A 24,105-nucleotide genomic window follows, 5' to 3' on the forward strand; every position below is an offset into this window, starting at 1 on the left:
AATTGAATATGATGTGATGTGTGTAAATGTTAGTTTAGATTAATTAAATGTATTTTAAAATGTATATCTAAACTTTAAAGAGCAATTCCAGTGATGTTAAACTGAGGATGTAAATCCATTACTCCTCCTAAGGGTCCCAATTCTGGAAAGCATTTAGTGTGGTGCTTAAGTGCTTTGCTGAATTAGGATGAATTTAAATGTATGCTTAAAATGCTTAGTTGACATGGGGCCTTCAGAAAGGACAGATGTATCTGCTTCTTTGTAAATATTAATATTTTTTCATTCTTTCTTTCAAGATTGAATGTGCTACTTATAATCCTGACCCTTACCTCTGTAGCGAAACTGAGTCAGATTCCTGTTCCATGGAGCATGGTTTTCTGTGGGTAAGTTAAGTCTTCAAACATCAAGTGAGGGGTGTTTTTTTTTTCTTCTTCAATCTTTCTTTCTTATTTTTCTGTAAGAATCCACAATACATGGATTTGATATGCATGCACATTCTGAATAGCTAAATACTACAAATGAAATCCAGTAGTGTTGTCCCCATAAGTGTGTGTGTGTGTGTGTGTGTGTGTGAGAGAGAGAGAGAGAGAGAGAGAGAGAGAAAAAAAATCCACACGTACAAATTATTTCGGTGGCATGGTTTGTTAGAAATTCCCAAGAACTAAGCATAGCCACAAGTGAGCCATGCAGCTGATCTCAAATGAGTTGCAATAAAACCACATATGAGACCATAACATACCATCATCTATTCTATAATTTAGAAATGTTTTAAAGAGTTTTTAAAAATTCCATTGAGACTATTTTTTATATCCTCTAGATGTAAAACTATGCTGGCATAATATTATGAAGCCAATTGTAAAGACATTCCTACAAGCCAAAAAGTATAACTACTGGATTTTTTAAAACCTCTACCAATTTTAACAGCTTTTCCATACATAATCATAGAATATCAGGTTTGGAAGGGACCTCAGGAGGTCATGTAGTCCAACTCCCTGCTCAAAGCAGGACTAACCCCAACTAAATCATCCCAGCCAGGGCTTTGTCAAGCCTGACCTTAAAAACCTCTAAGGAAGGAGATTCCACTACCTCCCTAGGTAACCCATTCCAGAGCTTCACCACTCTCTGAGTGAAAAAGTTTTTCCTAATATCCAACCTAAACCTCCCCCACTGCAACTTGAGACCATTATTCCTTGTCCTGTCATCTGGTACCACTGAGAACAGTCGAGATCCATCCTCTTTGGAACCCCCTTTCAGGTAGTTGAAAGCAGCTATCAAATCCCCCCTCGTTCTTCTCTTCTGCAGACTAAACAATCCCAGTTCCCTCAGCCTCTCCTCATAAGTCATGTGCTCCAGCCCCCTAATCATTTTTGTTGCCCTCCGCTGGACTTCTTCCAATTTTTCCATATCCTTCTTGTAGTGTGGGGGCCCAAAACTGGACACAGTACTCCAGATGAGGCCTCACCAATGTTGAATAGAGGGGAATAATCTCGTCCCTAGATCTGCTGGCAATGCCCCTATTTATACAGCCCAAAATGCCGTTAGCCTTCTTGGCGACTCGTATTTATATTTATGGAGATATCCTAGCTCCTAGAACTGGAAGTGACCTTGAAAGGTCATCGAGTCCAGCCCCTTGCCTTCACTAGCAGGATCAAGTACTGATTTTGCCCCAGATCCCTAAGTGGCCCCCTTCTGGATTGAACTCACAAGCCTGGGTTTAGCAGGCCAATGCTCAAACCATTGAGCTATCCCCTAGCTTCTCGTCCACTGTAACCCATAGGTCCTTTTCTGCAGAACTGCTGCCTAGCCATTTGGTCCCTAGTTTGTAGCAGTGCATGGGATTCTTCCGTCTTAAGTGCAGGACTCTGCACTTGTCCTTGTTGAACCTCATCAGATTTCTTTTGGCCCAATCCTCTAATTTGTCTAGGCCCTTCTGTATCCTATCCTTACCCTCAAGCATATCTACTACTCCTTCCAGTTTAGTGTCATCTGCATAGTTGCTGAGGGTGCAATCCATGCCATCCTCCAGATCATTAATGAAGATATTGAACAAAACTGGCCCCAGAACTAACCCTTGGGGCACTCTGCTTGATACCAGCTGCCAACTAGACATGGAACCATTGATCACTACCCATTGAGCCCGACAATCTAGCCAGCTTTCTATCCACCTGATAGTCCATTCATCCAGCCCATACTTCTTTAACTTGCTGGCAAGAATACTGTGGGAAACCGTATCAAAAGCTTTGCTAAAGTCAAGGAATAACACGTCCACTGCTTTCCCCCCATCTACAGAGCCAGTTATCTCATCATGTTGTCACTTTTTTAGAGGCTGCTATTTTGGCAACTTCCAGTAGTAGAAGCAAAAGGTGGAAATACTATTTTCAAAGGTCTGATTTGAGATGACCTGTGTAACTCATTCCTGGCTTTGCTGATTATGAATACAGTCATCTCAAACTTATGCCAATAAAATCTTTATACAACACCGGAATGTTCTCTTCTTCTCTTATAAATATTTAAAGTATTCCTATGTACACATTTCTTTCTTTTCCCTAAAGTGGAAGTTCTCCCAGCCTTCCCACCTCCCTAATGCACACTGGTATGACGTTCAGGGCTGGCAATATTTGGTCTTTGTACAGTGAGATATTTAGGGTCCAATACCTCCTGAACCGACAGGGATAGAAATGGATGGTTAATACCATGGGGAGCTGGTAATCCTCTCCATTGGGGTACAGTACTTGTTTCAGGCCCTCAAATTACAGAAAATAATAAGCCTTAAACTTCCAGCTCTAGGGTTTATAGTGAAGCTTTCTAAAATGTATTAGTTACAGAAGCATTATATCACACTAATGTTATGTGTTATATTTGTATTACATTGCATTATGTATACACACATGTCTCAAAAGGGTACACAATAACCTTCCTTTAGAAACAGAAAGGTCAGAACTGTGTGTACAAGTGTGCTGGGAAAACCAATTTCATGTTCTTTTGCTATATTTTAAACTATATTTTGGTTGGTGTTTAATGATTTTCTTGTAACTTTGTGTGCTAACTTAACACATGAAAGCTCATTTAAGTGCTTAGAAGCTGAGAAGCTGTCTTTAATTAGTTTGCCATGTGTTTATCATGGTTAACTGTGATCTTGCCATGGAAGGATGTTAATCTTTTCCTTTCTCGTCACTCTCTAATTCAGATTGGCAGTTGCACTAATCAAATGGGCCAAATTGCAATTGTTTCATTTCAAAACTCCAGCCCCAAGGTTATTGAGTGCTTCAATGTGGAATCACGCATTCTCTGCATGGTCTACATTCCAGAGGAAGAGAAACAGAAAGAGTTAAATGTGGCTCCAGAGTCTGAAAATATGGCTACAAAAACCTTAAAAGTGCCTACTGTCTGCCTGGGCATGGAGGAAGGAAGGTGATGGTCAATTTCAACATATTGCATATAATTTATTTACTTGTTTGTTTATTACTCTGCAATAAAAGATTATCCATCCAATGCTACGTGCACCTCAGAAAATCATATTAAAATGACACCTATGAGTAAACGGACCCATCAGTTGTCCCAAGATCCTATCACATAACCCAGTAACAACATACATGTAATAAAAATTAACCTCCACACAAAATTTTTTTAAACTTATCATACATGGGATAAAAACCATAGAGACTAACAAATATCTCTGAAGAAAAAGGTTTAATTCCTTTAAATAATGTAATCTCTGTAGGACATCAGTATGGATTTTTAAGGATATTACATCATTCCATCATTTTAATAATCAGGAGGGTTTGAAAATGATGAAGTGCTGTTAGCAACACGAAAAGCAAGTAGTTATTTACCTTTTATAATCCTGCATTTGCAGGATTTGATAGAAATTTTTCATGCTAATAAGATAGAACACGTTGATGTTGTTTATCATGTATGAACTGAGTCTTTTCATTAGGTCATCTCTGTACAGTAGTGGCAAACAGAAATAGATTTATGTGAAGTTGTTGGTATGGTAAGCAAAGGATGGTGAGAACATAAGTATTGGGAATCTGTGTGCTCTTCCTGCAAGTGTAAATAAGTGAATACTCTTTCTATTAAAAAAATGCTGTATATTTTCTAAATTGAAAGCAATAAAGCATAATCAGACTAGTTCTCTGCATGTGTAAACTGCAGAGCATGCCAGACATGCCTATTTACCTATCATTTCTGGCATATGCATCATGATAGTATATAGGTACCATGACAAAGAATTTAAAAATAAATTGATTTCTGGTACTGAACTGTTTTCTTCTTTCTTCTGTCAGGTAGGGCTGGATCCAAAGCTCATTGAAGTCAATGAAAAGACTTCACTGGGCTTTGAATCAGGCCCTTGAGAGATACAACTCTGGGTCTGTAAGAGGACAGTGTCTTGTTAGAAGGAAGGTCTCTCCAGCTGAGGTGAAGTCTCCCTAATGCAAGGAATTTACTGTTTGGCATAAAATAATAATGAAAATGACTAGATGAACTACATTTTTTAGCCTAATAAAGTACCTATTTTCCCCAATACTTTTTTTAACCGTAAAGCCTTTTGTGACCTTTATAGTAGGAACTGAACAAGACATATTTACATTTTTCTCCTTTTTTTTTGGTAGCATTTCTATTTACAAGAGTCATCAAGGCTCAAAGAAAGTCCGACTTCAGCACTTCTTCACCCCAGAAAAATCAACTGTCATGAGCCTAACATATCTGTCGCAGTACTTGTTTGCTGGTCTGGTTAATGGGAACATTGCAATCTACACAAAAGCAGAAGGTAGAGTAATAACATCCTGAGGAACTCCTGTGTCAATATATTTTGGCAGAAGCAGATTTCCACTGGTATATTTTTCCTTTCCTGAACAGCTTCTGAATTGAAGTTGCTACAGTTTGATGCAAACATTTACTTTTGAAATGTTTTCTTTATAGACTTATGGCTTTTGTTCTTTCCAAAGGATGGTGTGTGTTTGGCTGTTAGTCCTGATTTATTATCTTTATATCAGTATTGTTATTATGCACATTGTTATCCGTCAGCGACCCCACTCAGGATCAGGTCCTAGTTGTACTAGCTACTGTAAAACACATATAAAGACTGTTCCCTGCCTAGAGAGCTTACTATGGGTGATAACAATCAAGATACTGCATTTAACATAGTACAGATGCTAATGTCATTCTATTCCCAATATCTGAGAAGGGAAATTGTTTCTCTTTGCTAGCTCTTTTAGCAAATCCAAATTGAAATGGTAACTAAACTGTGCAGATGGATGGATAGTTCCTCTCTAGATACATTGCTCATGCACCTCACAAAGAGGCCTTCCTTTCTTATTGCTCTCACTTGAAAAGATTTTAAGGTATGGTTTTATTTGGCAGTGAGGAATCCAAAACAAGAGGTGTGAAGGATGCTTCTTTCCCACCAACTACCATGTTCAGCCCAGTGGCCCCCTCTTTGTCTCCCTCACTGAGCTCCAGGGAGAGCTGCATTAGACCACAGGCCCTTTTAAGAATATTCCCCCAACGGAATGTCAGGCCGCCCTACACTACACAGTTAGGTCAGCTTAACTACATTGCTCGGGGCTGTGAAAAACATCATGCCCTGTGCAATGTAATTAAGTTGACCTAAGCCCTGGTGTAGACCCTGATAGCTCGATGGAAGAATTCTTCTGTCAACCTAGCAAGTGCCTCTCGGAGAGGTGGATTTACTACAGCAACAGAAGAATATCTTCCGCTGTGGCGCTGTAGCATTTCTACTGCAGGCTTACCCACAGAGAGGGAAGAACCTGTCCCTGATGGAGCAATGGTGTGGCCTTGATCATGCTCAGGTGCATCCCACAACATCATTCTGATGATCCCAATTGCTATATATGGCTGTAGGGCTGGGGACAAGGAGTGAATTGACAATCTCCTCAGAATGTGGTGTGTTTGAGCAGTGATTTAAAACTACAGCCGTCTTCGCACAGCTTCTTCCAAGAAGGATATGTCTGAATTAGCTGGGGGTTCGTTCAAGCTTGGTATTGAGTGAGGAAAAGACAGGCAGGACCAGGGTAACACTGAAAAGCCAAGTGGCTGTGTTTATTTAGGGATTTCTTTACACCTTGGGCCGGGGGAGGAGGCAATTTCCAACTGGGACTCAGATAAACAATGCAAGCAAATTCAAACCAATAACAATGTACTGTATACTGCTCACCACACCACCAAATAGACAGGCACACCAATCTCTCAAGGTAGGAATCGGGTTCGTCAGGGCGATGCCCGGTGCAACACAGAAAAGAGACCCACGGGCCACTGCCTCAGCCACCCTTGCGTTCACACAGAGGATAAATCCAGAGTGTGGTGCGGCTGCAGCTGGGCAGATTCCACTCACTCAGACCGCGGGGACTGGACCCCCTTGGTCAGCTACTCTCTAAGTCAGGGGTCCCCAACCTTTTCAGGACCAGGGACCGGTCGGGAGCGCTCGTCCCGCGGCTCAGCTGGACCGCCCGCAGGCGTGCCTGCGGGAGGTCCACCGGCTCCGGTTGAGCTGCCGCAGGCATGACTGCGGACGGTTCGCTGGTCGCGCGGCTCAGCTGGACCGCCCGCAGGCACGCCTGCGGCAGCTCAACCAGAGCCGGTGGACCGCCCGCAGGCGTGCCTGCGGGCGGTCCAGCTGAGCCGCGCGACCAGCGAATCGTCTGCAGTCATGCCTGCGGGAGGTCCCCCGGGGCCCCGGGAGCAGCAGACCTCCCGCAGGCATGACTGCGGAGGGAGCGCTCGTCCCACGGCTCGGGTAGACCTCCCGCAGGCACGCCTGCGGGAGGTCCACTGGGTCAGTTCGCGGCCCAGTTTCTAAGAGGCCGGGCCGCGGACCGGGGGTTGGGGACCCCTGCTCCAGACGACCGACCCAAAAAAAACTGGTTGCCGGGCAGAATCAGGCCTTCACACACAGAACTAGCCTGACCTTTAGATGGCCCAGCAGGAGAGAGAAAAAAAACAAAAACCCAGGAGAGCATACACAGCCAGTGTTGCTGGGCAGGATTGAGTCTCTGCCCTCTCCTATACAACAAGAACTTGGTCCAAGATGGAGGCTGCCTTGTCCTGTTAACAGGACAAGATGGCCATGGACCGACAAGTGGCCATACATAGCCATAACTGTGCAACGGACTGCGACAGGATACACTCCACCAAAAAAGAGAGTAGAACCCGTTTGTAGGCAAGAAGAGATGCAGGGATTCTCTGGGATCCACATCTGCAGAGGCAGTTAAGGGGAGGAAAATGCCCTTAGTCAGAGACCAGTGCTGTACAGTATAAAGAACTTATCTAACAAGGATTGTGTTCAAGTTACCTGAACCTTTGACATGGAAAATCTACATGCAGCCATTTCTGACTCATCTTGCAGTGCCTTCTCCTACAGCTTGCCTCACGTCTGTTATTACAGCTCTTCACACCTAATAAAAATGTTACCAGTCATTTGTTTCCATATTAGTATCAATTTTCCATATAGTTTGCTGCTGTGGTCATGTGTAAGACACAGTGTGCTTATCCAGACACAGTCAGCCCTGAAGGAGTGTTGTTACGAAGCACTGACCTATTTTACCAGACAGATGATTCTGAGCTGTGGAACGAGAGACACGGAGAATGTGGCCTAATAAGTATTTCACGTAATTTATCAGCACAGAATAAAAATGTCACCATTAGTTCTACACTGTGTGTCATTTTTCAGTCACATACATCAGTTCAATGTGCTAATAGTTTGATGTATACAGATTAAAAAAGAGGGCAAGACTGAAAAGTGAAATATTGGATATTTTCTAGATAAAAGCAGCTTGCTACACTGTAAGACATTCTTACCTGCATGTCTGAGAAAGGCAAATGCTAATCCCAGTGCACATTTTAAGTACCATAATTGGGCAGTGCGCTGGGGAGTTCCATGGGGTAAGGAAGGAAAAATCTTTCTTCCAGGCTGCATAGCCGCTTCGCAGCTGCTTTTGCAGGTTCAATCCTTGTTCCTTCCCACAAAAAACAGAATGGGCAGTGGATGTGTGTAGTCACATATCCATCAGCTCTTTCTCATTCTATTTCCAATCCCAAAATGAGTCTCACCTGTCCCACTGCTTTCATCTAGTACAGCTTCAAATTGGCCAGTGTGTGCATTCCTGCAATCCTGCCCCCCTATTCTTTGCACTGTAAGACTTTTACCCATTGCACTGCAGCCAGAGCACACTATGGCTGTAGGAAGGGGGGCAGGATTTGTCCCAAATTGTTCCTTTTAAAGGCATGTTTAGCAAACTGAAGGAATGTGTATGAGGCGGAGAAGGAGGACTGGGGAATTTTCACAGCCAAACTCCCTCACTTGCATATTTCTGTATGGACAACAATGTTTTATGTAACTAGACAACCATTTGTCAAAATGTTTTTACTTTCCCATTGTAAATCAGCTAAACAGCAGTAAGTAATGAACAAAGGTAAAGGAACATCGTCTTCTTGAAATCTAATCAGTTTCAAAAAGTGAGCTATAAGTAATTTGAGGTACTACCTGTGCCTCAAACTTCCTGTAGTTTATTTTCCTGATGGTTCTGTGAAACAGCCACACAGACAAAAGGACATTGTCCTAATAGTCCAGTCCTATTTTACATATGTGAGTAGTGTTACTGGGGAAAAAATGAATCTGCCCATAACAAAGCAGTGTGGGTAGCACTGCTTGTTGTTAAGGTTGCCTGACACTTCCCATTGTAAGACCCTGTTTTCAGTTGCTAATAAATTTGCCAAACTTTAGCTCTTCGGGCTGAAATTTTACATGCTGGGTATCTGACTGAGGCTGATTATTATTTATTTATTTATTTTTCTACCAAAACAGTTCAGACATTACTGAGAACAAGATTAAGGAAAAATACATCATTTTGCCCAGGCTAAAAATATCTGTGACTCTTTCTTGAAAAGCTTTAGCTCCTCCATACTTTGGAGCAGAGACTTGAAATATGGCCAGAGGGTGGCATTTATGGCAGGGATGTGCCTTTTGCCATCCTCATGAAAACCCACCAAAATTTGACCAAGTTATAAGCCTTTGAAAAATCACAGCTTGCACATGCTTAGTAGAGACTTGGTAGAGCTTATCAGTTCAGTTCCCTTAAGTTTCCATCCATGCCTGGGGCTCAGCAGGACTTTCCATCCAATAGCAATTCCCGGCTGCTCTGGGCCATACTAGTTCCAAGTAAAGGCAGTGGAACTGAGAGCAGGAAGCCTGTCTCTCTTGCTCTTTCAATGACTTCGACCCTGCTGGGCCCACGCAGGCTAGAGGGGGAAGCAGTGATGATCCTAAACTAAGAGAAGCTATAAACACCAGTATTAAAAAACCATACTAAGGAAAGTAAAAGCATGGCCAGAAGATACTATTAAGGTCCAACTTGTGGAGGAAAAAAAATCAAAAAAACACCTAATACATTTGTGAGGTAATTATGCAAAACACAGATATTCATGGGATGCAGGCAGAAGAAACTTGGAAAGTAGAGATGTGGGAGTGATTGAACAGCCACGCAGATGTGTTAGCTATGAGATATGGTAGCAGAAAAAGGTCAGTGCTCATTTGGCTTGCATTCCCAGAGGCATAGTGTCTCAGGACAGGAAAGTAACACTCAATTTTCATACAATTTAGGTATGTTGCACCTGGAATATTGTGTTCAGTTTCAGGCACTTCATTGCCAGAAAAACATTGACTTAGTGTGTGGAATTCAGAGAACAATAGCAGCAATCATCCGGAGACTGGAAAAATTAACTTACGAGTAAATAGTGAAAGAATTTAGCTAAGCAACCACCAAGTAACACCATGATAACAATCTGCAAACATTTGCAAGGGATTAACACCAAGGAGGATGAGACATTATCTTGCAGAGTTAAAGGGGAATATAAGAAGAATGGGATGAAATTAGGAATGGGACAATTTAAATTTATAACAAACTTCCTGACAGTGAGACCTCTCAGTCTGTGGAATAGTCTCCTAATGGAAGTGATGGGAGCCCCCTTTGTTTATGAAATTTAAACCTGGACTAAACAAAATACTATCAACTGTACAGGGGTGATGGTCTAGTAGTGGTACTGAAAAAGATAAATACTATTATCCTGGTGTTGGCAGTATGTCCTTTCCCTACAGGAAATACCTTGAATACTGCAAATATTGAGTTAGTTACCTAATCTTATTTACTTACCTAAGGCAGGTACTTTCAGTGCTACCTATGTAGGTGACTTAAAAGAAGTTGGAATCAGAAAGTCTATAACTTTTTATATTAGACTGGAATCCTGCCATTTGATCTGTAATGTTGATTCATATCTGGAAAACACTGTTTACTGTGCTCACGTGTGCAGCAGAGGGTTTTCCTAGGCATATGAAGATGCACTCTGTATTCAGAGGAAGGCAGGGATGAGCCCTAAAATAGTTATCCCCCGATGATGGGAAATGTGCTATTATTTGCAAACATCAGTTTGCTTTTAAATCCTTTGTCCTATCATCAAGAAATTAAATAAATCACTAGCCCACTGTTCATATACCACATGATATAAAAATGTTTGTGCTCCACTGCACAAATAAACTAACAAACCCTATTCCCAGGGCTGTGCTGGCAGCATTATTGAAATCATCAATGGCGCTGCTGAGTAAGACAGGAAGTTACCAGACAAAAAGATGCATATTAAGTTGAGCTCAGTTAATGGCACCAGGAGTGGCGCGGTGGAATGAATGCAAGCTGTAAAAGGACATTTTGACAGGGAAAGTAATTTTTTTAATCCTGTTGTATCGTACCAAAACCAGAGAATAAAATTATACAATAGTACAGTTTTGCCTTCAGACTATTACATGGGGAGAAAAACATCCCCCCGCCCCAAGAATGCTGTTCTGGTCCCTGCTTGTCCGTCCCCACCCATCCACTGGGACCCGTGTCTCCCTCTGCTAGGGAGTTTCCCTTCTCTCACCCATGCAATGCATGAATTGGTGATGCCCGGAGTCGAGTTCTCAGCGGACTCCGCTGTACAAAAGTGGATTCCCTGTTCACAGCACCATTTGGCTCAGCTGCCCCTCCATCAGAACAGAGGGGCGGCGTGGGCCAAATTTGAGTGGTGTTATAACCCCATACGCCAGGTTATGCTCCACCTACCTGCTTTACAGGTGCAATTAGGTAGTTAAAGGTGAAGTACTACCACTTGTATCCTCAGTTTATTGCAGCATCAAACTTCAAAAATAATTATTTGTAGGTGCAAATGTAACACTGATAGACCCCGGTCATCAGCGAGTGGGATCGAACCTGGGCCCTTTGGAGCTAAATGCATGAGCCTCTACTGCATGAGCTAAAAGTCACATGGCTGTTAGCTAAGGCTGTAGAGCAGACTCCTTAATCTCTCTCTCTCTAAGTGGTTTCAGTGCCACTAGATGGGACAGAGCACCACACCCAGGAGGTGTGTGGGTTACACAAAATTAGAGAATGATATTGAAAACCAAGCACATTGCACAAATACATGATAGCATGAAGAACATTTAGGTCCCAATCCAGCATTTTTTGTATACCCAAAATCTCACTGAAATGCTGAGTTTTGGATTTTCACAGAATGTAGACTTGGGCCTATTGTGCTATCAGTACCAATAGAAAATTTTTGATCCACCTAAATGAAGTCTCTGAAGAGAGTGACTACTAAACCAAATTCTGTTACATCAAGTTGGATTAAATTTTTAAACTTTTTTTTTAAACAAAATAGTATCTGTAATGGATATCAGCTGGTGATCTTCCTTGCTATTTTAATTCATATATAACATATTACATGTAGGGACTATATATGAGATTTTTTTGATATATGAGATCAAAATTAGCTAAAGAAGGACTGCAATCCCTTATTCACATGAATAGTTGTATTGAAGTCATCAAGAGTACTAAGGGCATAATCCAGACACTTATTGAAATCAATGAGAGTCTTTTCATGATCTTCAGTGAATGAAGTCAGTGGAAAAGACATCCACTGTCTTCAGTTTATATTGAATAAGGCCTTAAATGCCTAACTTTTAAAAATAAATGATGACCCTGAAAGAGACAAGGTAGGAATACGTTGGAAATCGTTATACATTTGTTATGTTTTACACCAAATTCAGACATGCAGGAAATAAACAGAGTATTGCATTTATGTCTGAGAAGAAATGGTGTTGAATCAATGAACAAGATAGTCTCTAGTTGAATTTAATATGTGATTCATTTCTGAAAAGTGACTATATTAAAAAAAACCCAGCTTCTTACTCAGGAGATCTACTCATGGTGCAAATTCAAAGTCTGTGTACTTTAGCGGACATAGTAAGACTATGCCATGTTTTACTAATCTTACCCCTGAAGAAGCAAAATAGCTCAGGGACAGTGAACTGGATTCTGTTTTGACTTGCACATAGTCAATGTAAATAGTAAACAGACTTCTAAGTGTAGGGCACTTGTGCACCTTTGTTATTTTCAAATTATGACCTCAGTTAAATAATTATGCAGTTTCCACCACAGCAGTTAATTTGAGGACAATGTGGTTGAAGTGAGGAAGGCATATGGCCCTAAGTTTTGTTATTACTGGTGGTAATGCCTGAGTCAGAGAGAACACAGATTAGTTTTACGTCACAGGTATGGTTTGCAGGGCTATTAATTGGAAACACTCTTCTCACTTGCAGACTGAATTCATTTGATATAGAAATCGTTGTGACACAATGAATACGGAACTCAGTGTCTTTTATACGAAGATACTTTTCAGATTAGAACCACATTCTAAACATGTGTCAAGAACAGTTATATAGTTGCAGATATCAGAGGCAATACAGTTGACGAGTACCACAATTTTGTTTAGGTCTTGATTCAGCAAACACTTATGCATGTGTTTACCATTATTACTATTATTGTATTACCGTGGTGTCCAGGAATCCCAGACAAGAGTTAGGGCCCCATTGTTCTAAACACTATATAGGCAGGTAGCAAAGAGAGAATCACTGTCCCAAAGACCATATAATCTATATAAGAGCTTATGTAAGTATATGCTTAAATTGACCACATGCTTATGTGTTTTGTTGATGTCAGTAAGTGGGCAGCGTTACCGGAGCTCTCACAGACCACAGATAGATATGCAAGTAAGGTGACATTTTCTCAGTGTAATCACACAGATATTAGAAACAAATACATTTTATATATCTTATTAATAAGACAAGGAACATAAAAGACAATAAGAAGAGGTTCTATAAATACATATGAGCAAGAGAAAGAAGAAAGAAAGTGAAGGTTCACTACGTGGCGGGGAAGGAGAGCTAGCAATGGACAACACCAAGAAGGCTGAGGTGTTTAGTGAAATCTGAAGCAAAATAGGCATTAAAAGAGATAACCATGACCACATGTTTAACACAATTAATATGAACAACGGGGGAAAGAACACAAGCCAGAATAGGGAAAGATCAGGTTAAAGACCATTTAAATAAGTTGGATGTATTCAAATTGGCAGAAGCTGACGAATTTAAGGAACTAGCTGAAGCAATCTCAGAACCATTAAGTGATCATTATCAAGAACTCATGGAAAACTGGTGAGGTCCCAGAGGACTGGAAAAGGGTGAACATGCATCTATCTTTAAAAATAGGAACAAAGAGGACCTGGGAAGTTATAGACCAGTGAGCCTAACTTCAATACCTGGAAAGATACTCGAACAAATTATTAAACAATCAGTTTGTAAGCACCTGAAGGATAATAGGGTGATAAGTAATAGTCAGACAAATCATGCCAAATCAACCTAATTTTCTTTTTTGACAGGGCTACTGGCTTAGTGAATAGCAAGGAAGCTGTAGACTTGATCTATCTTGATGTTGGTAATGCTTTTGACATGGTCCCACATTAAATTCTCACAAGCAAACTAGGGAAGTGTGGTCTAAATGAAATTACAATAAAATGGGTGCACAACTTTTTGAAAGACCATACTCAGAGTAGTTATCCATGGTTTGTTGTTAAGCTGGGAGGATCTAGCTAGTGGGATCCTGCCTGGGTCTCTCCTAGGTTTGATACTATTCAATATTTTCATTAATGACTTGGATGATGAAGTGGAGAATATGTGTATAAAATTTGTGGATGATCCCAAGCTGGAGAGAGATTGCAAGCCCTTTGAAGGACAGGATTAGAATTCAAAATTACCTTATGGGAGAATTGGTCTGAAATCAACAAGATAAATTCAGTAAAGACACATGCAAAATACTATATTTAGGAAAGAAAAATCAAATACAAAATGGTGACTATCCGGCTAGGTGCTAGTACTGCCGAAAGGGATATGAGGGTTATAGTGGGTCACAAATTGAATATGAACCAACAATGTGATGCAGCTGTGAAAAAGGCAAATATCATTCTGGGGTGTATTAACAGGAATCTTATATGTACAACATGAGTGGTAATTGTCCTGCTCTACGTAGCCGTGGTGAGGCCTTGGCAGGAGCTCTGTGTCCAGTTTTGGGCACCACACTTTAAGAAAGATGTGGATAAATTGGAGACAGGCCAGAAGAGAGAAAAAAAGACCAATAAAAGGTTTAGAAAACCTGACCTATTATAAAATCTTGAGAAAAGAAGACTGGCGGCGGAGGAGATCTGATAAGTCTTCAAATAAGTCAAGGGTTGTTATAAAGAGGATTGTGATCAATTGTTCTCCATGTCTACTGAAGGAAAGACAAGAAGTAACGGGTTTAATCCGCAGCAAGGTAGATTTTGGTTAGATACTAGAAAAAACTTTCTAATTATAAGGATAGTTAAGCTCTGGAATAGGCTTCCAAGGGAGGTTGTGGAATGCTGTCATGGGAGGTTTTTATGTATAGATAAATACGTGTCAGGGATGGTCTAGGTTTATTTAGTCCTGCGTCAGTGCAAGGGGCTGGACAAGATCACCTCTCAAGGTCCTTTCCAGCTTTACAATTCTGTGGTTCAAAGATACTATTGCAGTATTGTGGGTATTTAATATTGAGTGAGTGTTCACGACAGAAATAAACTAATGTATGTGAAAGCTACTAAAATTATTATTTAATTCTATATGCAATTCAAAATGTAGGTATGCAAGTAGCATTTAAAAAATATTCAAAACAAGGTCATGGTGCTAAAAGCAAAATCTCTAACAAAGCAATCTGCTGTGATTTATTTAATTTTCAATCCCTGCTTCAAAGAGATGTCAAGCAGCAGTCTGACCACACTGATAAGTGGTGGTATGCAGGCTGAAGCAGAAGGATACTGTATTCCTGATGTTACACCATGTATTTAGGGATAATCTAATTTTGGTCTGCTATATCCAGTCTGAATCAACTGCAGGATGGTTTGTAACCAGAATGAATTCTCAATAAAACTGAACTATACACAGAAGATATGGCACAAAATGAGTCTTTAATCTATTTTAAAATGCATTTCTGAAAGTTAAGAATCTAGTAGCAGAAAGTCCATCCCATCAAGTTTCTGATAGGCAGACACTTTAACGTGGTAGAAGCTGTAGTAAAACTGTCACTGACTGCTTCATGCATCTGGACTTTGAGCCTTTCTAGCACGAAAGATAATTCATCTTGTAATAGGCCAGCTACGGTCTTCTCTTTCCTGGAGAGTGACTGTAGCTGTGTGCAGTTCTCATAAATGAATGCTTTGAGAGTTGGATTGCAGTTAGTGGAGAGTAAGATGAGACAAACCCATTGGGTTCTGCTCTGCAAAGCGCCACTTTGAAAATGGCAATGTGGTATTCCATGTTAATAGCATCCAACCAAATCCATATAAAATTTGCTTAAATACCAAATGAATAGGTTTTTTTCTGGCTGCCATCTCTGCAAACTCAGCATGAGCTCTGAAAGTCCAACTGTGTTCTTTCCTTCTCATACGTCATCACTACTTGTAAAGATACTGCAGGCCAGTTGAATGTTCAATTACACCTCTGCCTCCCCAATGTCTTGAAATTGTGCCCCGTGTTACACCTGCACAATCCACTGATTTTACACAGGTCTAACTAAGGCCATAATTTGGACAAGAGATGTTACACAAGTGTCAACAAGAAACCAAGTTAGCTTGCAGTGTCACTACTTGTATCCTGCATGTAGGGAAATGCTTTCTTGTAACTGATAATTTGTACTCTTCCAAGTTTCAGGTGGATTGCTTGCTAGTCTCTGTGTTTGTCTGTTACTACTTTTGTTTTATAGGTGCTAATAGCTCAGTCACTGCTCGGTGAGGCATACTGCTTTCCAAACTGTTTGTTCTTAAGTGAATTTGAAAATCAAAACTTACATTTTTATGTGTGTAACATTTCATCTTGCTTCTTTTCTTCTGTAAAGATGGAGCCTGGAATTCAGAACCCCAAAAAGTAGTGAAATTAGGGGTTCTGCCAGTTAGAAGTCTACTCATGATGGAAGATACCATTTGGGCTGCGTCTGGTGGACAAATTTTTATAATCAGTACTGAGACACATACAGTAGAGGTAAATGTTTTTACAAGTATTATTTGCGTATTGTGCCATGAAACACCATTATTCTAAATAACAATGGATAGACTTTAAGCATTAAAAATTGGTTCAGACAAGCTATAAAATCCACTGAATACTCTAAGAAATGTAGTTTTGAGTTGTTTAATTTTGTGTCATAGAGATTTCACCTTCTCTGCACCTTGAACTTCTCTTATATTGGCATTTGTTGCCAATATAATTTGTATGGATTTTTGGACTGATTTTTACCCCCTTAAATTGTCATATGACTTCTGGAAACTGTAGGGTATTTTGTGTAAGGACTAGCTCTAAAATCTAGACCCAAGAGAGCTGACACAGAGAGAGAGAGAGAGAGTGTGCTGGAAATCAGCATGAGTTGTCTACTAATTTGGAGACCAGGACTCTTAGGGTACGTATGTACAGTAGTTGGGAGGTGTGGTTCCCAGCTTGGGTGGATATCTATGTGCTAATGCTAATACTGCTCAAGCTAGAGCACTAAAATTAGCAGTGTAGCTGCAGCTGCACAGGTGGTGGCTCAGGCTAACTGCTTGAATACTATCCCTTAACGAGATGAGATAAGGAGCTTGGCTTGTTTAACAAAACGAAGGAGATGGAGAGATACGATTTCTCTCTATAAGTATATCAGACGGATAAACACCAGGGATGGAGAGGAGTTGTTTTATTTAAGGGCCAATGTTTCCACAAGAACAAACTGGCCATCAATAAATTTAGCCTTGAAATTAGATGAAGGAGTCTAATCATCAGAGGAGTAAAGTTCTGGAACAGCCTCCCAAGGGGAGCAGTGGGGGCAAAAAACTAACTTGTTTTAAGACTGAGCTTAAGTTTATGGAAGGGATGGTATGATGAGATTGCCTACAATGGCATATGGTGTATCCATGACTGCTGATAGCAAATATCTCCAATGGACAGAGATGGGACATTAGATGGGGAGGGCTGTAAGTTACTACAGAGAATTCTTTCCTAGGTGTCTGACTGGGTGATCTTGCCCACATGCTCAGAGTCTAACTGATCACCATATTTTGGGTCAGAAAGGAATTTCCCCCCAGGTCAGACTGACAAAGACCCTGGGGGGGGAGGGGAGTTCACTTTCTTCTGCAGCATGGGGCATGGGTCACTTGCTGGTTTGAACAAGAGTAAATGGTGGATTATCTGTGACTTCAAGTCTTTAAATGAAGAGTTGAAGATTTCAGTAACTCAGTCAGAGGTTAGGGATCTATTTCAGGAGTGGGTGGGTAAGGTTCTGTGGCCTGCAACATGTGATAGGCCAGACAAGATAATCATGATGGTCCCTTGTGGCCTTAAAGTCTTTGAATTTATGAAACACCCTTGATGACTAGCCCAAGCCACAGCCCTTGCTGCTATGGCCCAAATGCTGTCTTTAAGCACTGGCTCAAGCAAAGCTACTGTGCAGACAAACCCTGAAAGACAAGCTTGGTTCCAGGCAACAGTTCTGCTTCTGTGTAGCTAGATGTGGCTTTTTGCCTTGTGGAGACTACTTAACACATCCATAATCCTCCCTGTTTTCTCTCCTTAGCCACCAGTAAAATCTTCCTGTGTCTGATTGTGGCAGGCCAGTTGAAGCAGTGAATATACTTGGGGGGAGAGGGAGGGGACGACTTCCATCACAAGGCTGATTGGCAGAGCACCAATGTGGAGTGATCTCTCCAAGTGATCAGTTCAAATTAGCAACAATAAGTGCAGACTTTTATCTGCCAAAAAGTCCTTGGACACAGTTTCAGCTTTTTTCACATCCTGAGAAGCTGTCAAGGGAAAGGAGGGAGTCAGGCAGCATGTTCCTCATATCTTTCTTCCCTTCTCCCTACTGCTCTTTCCTTGTTGCAGGTTTATATCCCCCCACACTCTGGGACCCAGCTGCACACTGCCTCAGTAGGCTCATTAACATTCCTCTCACAGAACTGCTTGGGCCAAATTCTTACATGATTTGCATGTAACCGCACTGACATCAATGATTTCAGTGGAGTTGCATGTGTGTGACCGGGAGGAGAATTCACTCTAGACTGTTCACTTAAGCTAGCTGTTAGACTGCGGGTAGCCCAGTCCCAAAGTGCTGTTCCTCTTCACAGGTACAGTGGCTAGTGCAGGAGCACTTGGCTGAAGAGGAAAGGAGCTTTCACATTTCTTTTACACTCAGAATAGGGAAAGGAATACTGGAGGATGGATTCCAGTGAATCATGCTGAGTTCTGTAGAAACCAGCTCTCTCTTCTTTCAAGACAGATGGAATTTCGAGGGTCCAGGCAGTTATTCAGGATTGCTCTGCCAAAGAGATTTACACCCTGTGCCTGTTCCAGATCTTCCACCACTCTATCAGGGGCATGGCTTAGTGGCCTAAACATAGGGGGCTTAAATCCTAACAGGGCTAAGTCTTTCCTTCCCCCTGCCAGGAAGATACTTTATGTTCCATGAATTCTTACAGCGTGGAATTCTTTCAGATGAGAATCTGCGGTGAGAGCCACAGTCTCCTTGCTTGTGTGATTTATTATTAATTTTGTTTCACTGTTGATCATGGTTCTCCTCACTATTGTCTGTTTGGTAAGCTTGGTAGCAGGATTCACTGTCAAGGACTTGGGCGGTGATAGTGAGTTTTCTACTTCCTTCTTTCTGTGACCACAGTTGCTGGGATGACTTGTTTGATCTGAGTGAATGCTCCCACTTTTCAATTTTTTTCTATTTTGCCTTTCTTTTAACATGTTGTTTTTGCTTGTGTGCATGGCTCCATGTGGTTATGGGAAAGGTGAATTGGTGGGAGATTGAGATGAGCTACCTATTAGCAGGAACCTTTACAGGGCATAAGCCCTGGGATATCTGAAGCTCTTAAACAGCTTTGGTAAATCCCCTCGTCTCTCACTGAGACATGCCCTGAGGGCTTGGCTACACTTGAAAGTTGCAGCGCTGGGAGTTACAGCGCTGGTCATGCAGCTGTGCAGGAACAGCGCTGGTGTGTGGCCACACTCACAGCTACCAGCGCTGGTGTGTGGCCACATATGCAGTATTTGCAGCGCTGTTGGGAGTGCTGCATTATGGGCAGCTATCCCAGCATTCAAGTGGCAACAACGTGCTTTTCAAAAGAGGGGGGTGGAGGGTGGTGTGCTGAGACAGGGAGCGGGGAAGATAGAGAGAGTGGATTTTTGGAGCCAACACTGTGTGTTAGCTTCCTGGATTGAAAAATCACAAAATGTTCGCAAACCCTTAGTCTAAATTGCAAACAGCCTGCATCCAACGCTGTTTCTCTGTCAAGCAAACATTCACTCCCTGCCTCTCATTTGATCGTTCACAGCCAGGTACAGATAGCTCCTGTTTGCTGTGATCAGTGTTTGTTTTTTTAGATAAGCAGTTCAACGGAGCTCCGATCGGAGTTCACAACAAAACAAAGAGAGGCTGCATAACAAAACAAAGAGAGTAATTTAGTTAAAAGCATTCTGGGATATCTCCTTATTCCCTGGAGGCCAATAAAAGCGCTGGTGTGTGTCCACACTTGATGAGCAGCGCTGGATCACCAGCACTGCAATCGCTACACCCCAACCTGACCAGGTGTACAGCCAGCGCTGCAGCCAGGGAGTTGCAGCGCTGGATGTGCCTCGCAGGTGTGGACGGTTACTAATTGCAGCGCTGGAAAGCCTCTACCAGCGCTGCAACTTGCAAGTGTAGCCAAGCCCTGAGTGACTCCCTTCAATGAGAGGGGACATGAAGGAGGAATGAGCATCCGCTACCCTGTAGCAAAGCTTCTGCTTTAGCAGGATAAGGATGAGGCAGCTTGGATGCACTCAGCTGGTAATATTGTTAAAGCATTCCTCCAGGGCAGAGACCAAACTTCCTGGGATAGGACAGTGTACATCTGTGCATCACTAGTTCATTTGTAGAAATTATAATGCCAAATCCTCATCCCACTCCTCTGCCTGATGAGGCACTGCCTGCCTTTTAGGGATCTTATTTTCATATGTTTCCTCAGCCAGCAATCCATGCCTTTACTGTGTGTGGAACTCCCTCTCCTCTGAAATCTATCTTACTCCACCTCTCCCTGCTTTTTCAAAGCATGCTAAGCCTTCATTTCTAATGTTTGGTTTTTTTAAATGACTGCTGTTGGCCCTTTATATATTTCTGCTGGCTCTCATTCCCTTCCCCCTTTTTTCTGTATGGATTGGGCTCCCTCAAATTCATTTTGTTTTAATGTAAATAATGTTTTAATTGTAATGTTTCAGTATGGTTTTGGAAATGGCACAGTGCCCGGAGCCCCTTGGCCAGGGATACTTTGGAAAGCAAGGAATTGGTGTTGCATAGTATTAAAGATCCCAATACACATTTTGCCCAAGTGTAGGCGTTTGCCTTTGCACTTCCTCACTACTTTCCCTCCCACTAATGCAATATTTAGCATTTTGGGTCCTGTTTCCCTACAGACCTCCCACCAAAAGGTGGCAGCATTTCAATATTGCTGTGTGTCTAGACCCTGATCCTGTGGTTATCTCTGTGCAAACAGACTCATGCAGGATTGGGACCTCACTTCTAAAATATTTCAGTATTTTAGAGGCTGAAAGTCACTATGTAAATGAAAAATAATCCTATTTTTCAAGACTTGGCTAATTATAGACAAACTACTTTAGTTTGAAAGATTTAAGTGGAATGATCTGAAATGTATTAAACAAACAGAAATTTCCTGTGTTTACGTTGCCCAACTATTGTAATTTTTTTAAAGTAGCAAAAGTCAATCACCATTTCATGAACAAAGAGACCCATTATGTGGAGCTTGCTATGCTTGAGAAACCATGGTTCAGTTCTTGGCACAGCTATTTAGGCCTGGAATCACAACTGAGTTTGCACTGTGCAAGTGGGCAACCTCTGAAAAGAAAGAATTCAACTATGCAATACACTGTCAAAACAATAGTGGGCCATGTCAGGCTCCAGTGCTGGAAAGAGCGACTGTGGCATCCAAAATGTGTTTTGCAGCTCTGTTGTTGCTATAGAGTTGGAACAAGAGAGTCTGAGGGGGGGAAAAAAACCTGGGCTTTGAATGGAAGGCAGAGAGGGAATGCGCTTATGAAAACTCAAGAAGGGGAAATACAAAATGCTAAATTGAGAACTTGTGACTGTTTACATAAAGATTGGGTATAGGTCCGGTTTTGTCACTCAATAGCTTGTTCTATGAACTACATTCTTTAAAGATAAAAATCAACTTCTGTATTTCACATGGGTAATGCAATCAGTGTAGATGCCAGCAGCTACTTTCAGTGAAAAGATTTATGCACTGGCAAAAGAATGTCCAGGTTTTTGGTACATTCCTGCTCCTACTCTATATTAGAAGACCATTTGGTTGAGAAGAATGGCTTTTTGTGCATTCCCTATGTGGCTGGGAGCATGGCTAATAGATTTTTTTTTCTAGCTGTCTCAGATAACTGTACAAACAGAAGCACACACTATGTGGTAGTTTAATGAATTAGCTGGTAAATACAGATGAGTTAGAGACTCCGATGTGAATTGTTTGCAGTTGTGCTAATAGAATCATCTTCCTGCTCATGGTCAGAGCAGAACACTTCAGAAATGGTTCATTTTTAAATTTTGTATCATTACTTTAATTACCTGCCTGATCCAAAGCCAGAAGTCTAGAAATGAGCTTTGTGCTTTGGATCAGTCCCTAAGAGGATTTATCAACATGCATTTATCAATATCATCATAATTGTGTGTGATACTGTAAAGCAAAAGCACATTATTTTTGAAGCCATGATTGTCATGAAATTTTTACATGTACTATGGATGTTTGTATCAGGAAATTCACTCATAAGAAGGATGAGCAACTTACCCAGGGGATCTGCCTGCAGTGTGACAAATGAATGTCTCCAAATCTTGCTCTATTAGACAAATTATACATTTGTATGTTTAAATTGTGTATCTTATTTAAGAAAAACTGAGATGAGGTGAGATAGGGAGTTTAAGGAATGGGAAAATGTACAATACCGTGCTTCATCGAGTGTCCAGTTTTTCTATGCTACTTGAGTAAAAATGTCACTGTAAAATAATAGATATAAATGCATACAGCAGAGATGCTCTCCTTGCCTTCTAGAGTGTGGTCACTAGTAAGGCCAAAAGGTAATGCAGTTTGACACACCAGAATTGAGAATGTGAGCATAACTTAACAGCCAAAGAGACACCCTCTCTATTCATTTACTATAACCCGTGCACTTGAGGAATATTACAATTCCTTAACAAAATACAAAAAAGAAAACCCAAAACCCTCCCCCTCAAAACCCACTAAACAGCAAGCATGAAAATAGGAATAATAAGAGAAGATAGACTATATTCTCCTCTGTTACATGGATGTGGATCTGGAGTAATTCTATAGACATAAGTGGAGTTACAGTTGTCAGGTATGTTGTCAAGTAATGTGACAGTGACTGAAAGAAAGGATGACCCATTGGTTAGGACACTAGTAGAGGAGTTGGGAGACCCAGTTTCAATTCCCTGTCCTCCCATAGACTTCCTGAGTGACTCTGGGCAAGTCACTTAGGGCAGGTCTACACTAAGGGCGGGGGTCGAACTACGGTACGCAAGTTCAGCTACGTGAATAGCGTAGCTGAACTCGAAGTACCCTAGTTCGAACTACTTACCCGTCCAGACGCCGCGGGATCGAAGTCCGCGGCTCCAAGGTCGACTCCGCCACCGCCTTTTGCAGTGGTGGAGTACCGGAGTCGACCGCGGCGCTTCCGGAGTTCGAACTATCGCGTCTAGATCAGACGCGATAGTTCGAACTCCGAGAAGTCGAACTCACCGCGTCGACCCGGACGGTAAGTGTAGACTAGCCCTTAGACTATCTGTGGCTCAGTTTCCCATCTGTAAAATGGGGATAATAAAACTTTCCGTACCTCACAGGGGTGTTAATGAGGATATTTTAAATTGTGAGATGCCCAGATACTATGGTGATGGAGCCCATGAAAGTACCTAAGATGGACTGAGAGAAGAATTTGGCCTGATGTGAATGGTCTTTGAGAAAGGTGTGGATTAGATGCTGACACTAAATGACCAGAATGTAATACTATCTGGTTAAGAACCATAAACAGCGAACATTTATTTTTAAAATGTGAGAATAAAATTGAGAGTGTCTCTCAGTATTGTGAGACATAGAACAGTTCTATACTCTTGAATCCTTGAGGCTGAATCCATGCAGGGGAGGTATTACAGGGATTCTTAATCATATACGAACATCTCTGTACACTCCAGTAAGCAGCCTCCTGGCACAACGTGTAAAAATAGGGTGACCAGATGACAAGAACATAATATCGGGACACATGAGGGGGCAGCCACAGGCTAACCCCCCCCCCACACACACACACACACGCCCCACTGGAGCCATGGCAGAAGGGTTGATACAAAGCCTGAGGAAGCCGCGGGTCAGGGGCGCATGGCCCCAGCTCCGGACACAGCCATGCCTCTGGTCGGGGGTGCATGGCCCCAGCTCTGGACGCAGCCCTGCCGTGGGTTGGGGGAGCAGGGCCCCAGCTCTGGACGCAGCCCCACCACAGGTCAGGAGCGCAGGGCACAGTTCCGCTGCAGGTCGGGGGTGCAGGGCTCTGGCTCTGGCTGTATCCCCGCCACGGGTCGGGGACTCATGGCCCCCACTCCAACCATGCTGCAAGCCTCAGGT

General features: G+C 41.9%; 1 protein-coding gene across 2 annotated transcripts in view; it reads left to right on the forward strand.

The window, feature by feature from the left end:
* Window positions 1–24,105, forward strand: part of ARHGEF10 (Rho guanine nucleotide exchange factor 10) — a 184,889-nt gene that overhangs the window by 139,135 nt on the left and 21,649 nt on the right. For both annotated transcript variants that reach the window (XM_045011710.1, XM_045011712.1), the window contains 4 exons: window positions 297–383; window positions 3,188–3,411; window positions 4,614–4,771; window positions 16,290–16,432. In XM_045011710.1, coding sequence (XP_044867645.1) covers window positions 297–383; window positions 3,188–3,411; window positions 4,614–4,771; window positions 16,290–16,432 — 612 coding nt within the window. The remainder of the gene's footprint in view (window positions 1–296; window positions 384–3,187; window positions 3,412–4,613; window positions 4,772–16,289; window positions 16,433–24,105) is intronic.

This window comes from Mauremys mutica, chromosome 3 (genome assembly GCF_020497125.1).
Source record: "Mauremys mutica isolate MM-2020 ecotype Southern chromosome 3, ASM2049712v1, whole genome shotgun sequence".
NCBI lineage: Eukaryota > Metazoa > Chordata > Testudines > Geoemydidae > Mauremys > Mauremys mutica.